General features: G+C 43.9%; 1 protein-coding gene across 1 annotated transcript in view; it reads right to left on the bottom strand.

The window, feature by feature from the left end:
- The window catches only part of myo1f (myosin IF), a 56,232-nt gene that overhangs the window by 8,298 nt on the left and 42,934 nt on the right, over window positions 1-5,000 (bottom strand). Inside the window, exons 23-24 of the mRNA XM_062998224.1 lie at window positions 4,628-4,774; window positions 1,928-2,076 (exon numbers count right to left, since the gene is read on the bottom strand). Coding sequence (XP_062854294.1) covers window positions 1,928-2,076; window positions 4,628-4,774 — 296 coding nt within the window. The remainder of the gene's footprint in view (window positions 1-1,927; window positions 2,077-4,627; window positions 4,775-5,000) is intronic.

The following is a 5,000-nucleotide window of genomic DNA, read 5'->3' as shown; positions in this document are numbered from 1 at the left end:
GAGCTCGTAGCCACTGATGCGCCGCTGCTTTCACATCATCATCAACATGAGAATCTTCTTCCCCTTAAAGCTTCCTTCAGCCTCCAAACAGGTGGAGATCAGATGGAGCTAAATCAGGACTATAAGCGTCTCTCAGACACGAGTGATTACTACAGAACAGAACAGAACCAAAGAGAACAGAACAAACAGAACTGAACCAAGGAGAACAAAACCATAACAGAACAGAACCAATCAGAACAGAACAGAACAGAACCAAACAGAACAGAACAGAACCAAAGAGAACAAAACCAAAACAGAACAGAACAAAACAGACCAGAACCAAACAGAACAGAACCAAACAGAACAGAACAGAACCAAACAGAACAGAACCAAAACAGACCAGAACCAAACAGAACAGAACCAAAGAGAACAGAACAGAACCAAACAGAACAGAACCAAACAGAACAGAACCAAAACAGACCAGAACCAAACAGAACAGAACCAAAGAGAACAGAACAGAACTGAAAAGGTGTAAATCAGATGGAGCTAAATCAGGACTATAAGCGTCTCTCAGTCTCTCAGACACGAGTGATTACTACAGAACAGAACCAAACAGAACAGAACCAAACAGAACAGAACCAAACAGAACAGAACCAAAAAGGTGGAAATCAGATGGAGCTAAATCAGGACTATAAGCGTCTCCCAGACATGAGCGATTCCTCCTCCTCCCTCACCGAGCATAACCACAATATACACGTCTGGAAACTTTTTAAAGATCCCTCGTATTAATTAGCACAATTAAGACCTCTTTAGAAAACAAAGGTCATTGGAAAAGTAATCAGACAACACAAATGAACATCAGAACAGCAATGGGCGATGGTCAAATTTAGAAGAATCTGGAACAACAAATTAACAAGCTACGATTGATGAAAACTGCTGTAAATCTCATGAAGAAAGATGATCACCACTGAGCAAGTGTACGAGACGTCCAGAACAGAAAATGAGCTCCTGAACCACGTTAAGTCCCTTAAGTCAGGGGTTTTCAACCTTTTTGGACATGCGCCCCCCTTCGTGTGCCAACCGCGACTTGTGCCCCCCCCTTGCGCCAGGCCCCCACCTCCCCTTTGTGAACCACCGCACAGAAAACATTGAGAAAGCTTCTGACAAGCTAATAATACAGCCCGATCCCATCAGAGCCGATTCTGTGAGCACATTATATACATTCGTGGTTCACTTTGGTATATCATAAGCGGTTCTTGCTTTTGATGTAGATCAGAGCAGAAAACGTTACTTCACAGGGTCAAGAATGGACAAAAGTTCATCAATTAGCTCCACAGGCAGAACGAGTCTGAGTCGGCTCCGGCTCTGTGGTATAACCAGTTTAATTAAGCCGGAACTTTTTTAAGGTGAGCGAGTGAGTGAGTGAAGGTTTATCTTCACTGTTCGCTCTATTTTAAAGTTTAAAAAAAAAAACTAAACTGAATAACATTAAACGTGCTTGTGTGCGTGGTCAGTGAGACTAATCAAATATGTGGGGGGCGCGCCCCACAGGTTGAAAACCCCTGCCTTAAGTTACGTTACCTAGGGTGTGTAATGAGGCGGTGTTACTGTACAGCAGGACTTGTGGAAGATGCGAGAAAGACCAAAAAAAAGGCTGGACTGAGAACATCACAACATGGATTAAATTGCTGAAAATGTAAATGTAAATTATAAGGGCCGAGTCGCCTGGGATTCTTTGGTTGCCCGTTGCCACCCCGACCCTAAATGGATAATTGGAGACAATGATGATGATGATGAGGGTATTTTTCCTGCAGGTTTGATTTGGGTCATGTCTACTTGTCCTCAGTGGTGCTATCAACCGACCAGACGTCTACACAGACATGCTGACCTCTGCCACATGCACCTAGACCGGACAGTAGTTCACTCTGAATCAGGTTGAGTCACTCACTGGCTGTTTTGGGTAACCCGTCTCCGACCGTGACGTTGAGGGATTTTCCTGCAGGTTTGATTTGGGCCTCGTCTCCTTGTCCTCTTTGAAACATCAGCGTCCGGTTTCCTCCTCCACCCCATCCCTCCTTCTTCAGACGGAAATCCAACCTGGACAAGGAGCACATCACGATTAACGACATCATCGACAGTTTATTTCTAACAGAAGTGTTTGGGAGGTGCAGCGGTCTAATTCGGGTTTGAATCTTAGTGGTGCTATCGACCGGCCAGGCATCTACACAGACATGATTGTCCTGCACTGTACAGGTTGTTCCTGCCTTAAGTCTATATAAATAAAAGGGGAAAAATAGATAAAAATAAGTGGAAGATGACAACCACTGAGCACATCAGACCGCAAAAAGAATGGCACCAGAACACAAAAAGGAGGAACATCAGACCCCAATAAAGAAAACATCAGACCCCAAAAAGGAGGAACATCAGACCCCTAAAAGAAGAATATCAGACCCCAAATAGGAGGGCATTAGACCCCAAAAAAGGAGAACATCAGACCTCAAAAAGAAGAATATCAGACCCTAAAAAAGGAGGGCACCAGACCCCAAAAAGGAGGGCATCAGAAACCAAAAAAAAGGGCATCAGAAACCAAAAAGGAGGGCATCAGAACCCAAAAAGAGGGCATCAGAACCCAAAAAGGAGGGCATCAGACCCCAAAAAAGAGGGCATCAGAAACCAAAAAAGAGGGCATCAGAACCCAAAAAGAGGGCATCAGAACCCAAAAAGGAGGGCACCAGACCCCAAAAAGGAGGGCATCAGAAACTAAAAAAGAGGGCATCAGAACCCAAAAAGGAGGGCACCAGACCCCACAAAGGAGGGCATCAGAACCCAAAAAGGAGGGCATCAGAACCCAAAAAGGAGAACATCAGTCCCTAAAAAGAAGAAACACCAGACCCCAAAAAGAAGAACATCAGACCACCCAAAAAAAGAATATCAGACCCTAAAAAGGAGGAACATCAGACCCCATAAAGGAGGAACATCAGACCCCAAAAAGAAGAATATCAGACCCCAAAAAGGAGGAACATCAGACCCCAAAAAGAAGAATATCAGACCCCAAAAGAAGCACATCAGACCCCAAAAAGAAGAATATCAGACCCCAAAAGAAGCACATCAGACCCCAAAAAGAAGAATATCAGACCCCAAAAGAAGCACATCAGACCCCAAAAAGAAGCACATCAGACCCTAAAAAGGAGGAACATCAGACCCCAAAAAGAAGAACATCAGACCCCAAAAAGAAGAATATCAGACCCCCAAAAGAAGAACATCAGATCCTAAAAAGGAGGAACATCAGACCCCAAAAAGGAGGAACATCAGACCCCAAAAGAAGAACATCAGACCCCAAAAGAAGCACATCAGACCCTAAAAAGGAGGAACATCAGACCCCAAAAAGAAGAATATCAGACCCCCAAAAGAAGAACATCAGATCCTAAAAAGGAGGAACATCAGACCCTAAAAAGGAGGAACTTCAGACCCCAAAAAGAACATCAGACCCCAAAAAGAAAAACATCAGACCCTCAAAAGAAGAACATCAGACCCTAAAAAGGAGGAACATCAGACCCCAAAAAGAAGAACATCAGACCCCCAAAAGAAGAACATCAGACCCTAAAAAGGAGGAACATCAGACCCCAAAAGAAGAACATCAGACCCTCAAAAGAAGAACATCAGACCCTAAAAAGGAGGAACATCAGACCCAAAAAAGGAGGAACATCAGACCCCCAAAAGAAGAACATCAGACCCTAAAAAGGAGGAACATCAGACCCCAAAAAGGAGGAACATCAGACCCCAAAAAGAGATCAGACCCCAAAAAGGAGGACATCAGACCCCAAAAGGAGATCAGACTCCAAAAAGAAGAACATCAGACCCCAATAAAAAAGAACATCAGACTCTAAAAAGAAGAACATCAGACCCCAAAAAGGAGGAACATCAGACCCCCAAAAAGGAGGACATCAGACCCCAAAAAGGAGGAACATCAGACCCCAAAAAGAGATCAGACCCCAAAAAGGAGGACATCAGACCCCAAAAGGAGATCAGACTCCAAAAAGAAGAACATCAGACCCCAATAAAAAAGAACATCAGACTCTAAAAAGAAGAACATCAGACCCCCAAAAGAAGAACATCAGACCCTAAAAAGGAGGAACATCAGACCCCAAAAAGGAGGAACATCAGACCCCAAAAAGAGATCAGACCCCAAAAAGGAGGACATCAGACCCCAAAAGGAGATCAGACTCCAAAAAGAAGAACATCAGACCCCAATAAAAAAGAACATCAGACTCTAAAAAGAAGAACATCAGACCCCAAAAAGGAGGAACATCAGACCCCCAAAAAGGAGGACATCAGACCCCAAAAAGGAGGAACATCAGACCCCAAAAAGAGATCAGACCCCAAAAAGGAGGACATCAGACCCCAAAAGGAGATCAGACTCCAAAAAGAAGAACATCAGACCCCAATAAAAAAGAACATCAGACTCTAAAAAGAAGAACATCAGACCCCAATAAAAAAGAACATCAGACTCTAAAAAGAAGAACATCAGACCCCAAAAAGGAGGAACATCAGACCCCCAAAAAGGAGGACATCAGACCCCAAAAAGGAGGAACATCAGACCTCAAAAGGAGGAACATCAGACCGTAATTGAGAAGGTGTATTAGTGTACCTGTTGTTGAAGGTGAGGGGCAGTTTGCTCTTGGTTTGCTCCTCGTAGCGTTTACACAGCAGACTGAGGAACTCGGTTTTGAAGATGGACTCCAGCAGACTGTCGTACTGAGCCTCATGCAGGATGAAGAAGTCGTCCTGTCTGGTACTGCAGCCAGAGAGAAGAACATGAGCTATACGTGGTGGTAATAATGAGGTACATGGTTTCATACCGGCTAATAAAAACTGCTCTCACTCTCTCTCGGCACCTGGTTCATTTCTTTATTTAGGAGAAACAGTAAAGACACGCTGTTAATCAGGAGTGTACGAGTTACAGCCCATTTGCGGCCCGTTACCTTATATACAAAAGTCACGCTATTAATCAGGTTAAAATA

This window comes from Trichomycterus rosablanca, chromosome 7, assembly GCF_030014385.1.
Source record: "Trichomycterus rosablanca isolate fTriRos1 chromosome 7, fTriRos1.hap1, whole genome shotgun sequence".
NCBI classification, from domain to species: Eukaryota; Metazoa; Chordata; class Actinopteri; order Siluriformes; family Trichomycteridae; genus Trichomycterus; species Trichomycterus rosablanca.
Note: the sequence above shows the minus strand (reverse complement) of the source record. Positions and strands in the feature narration are given on the sequence as shown.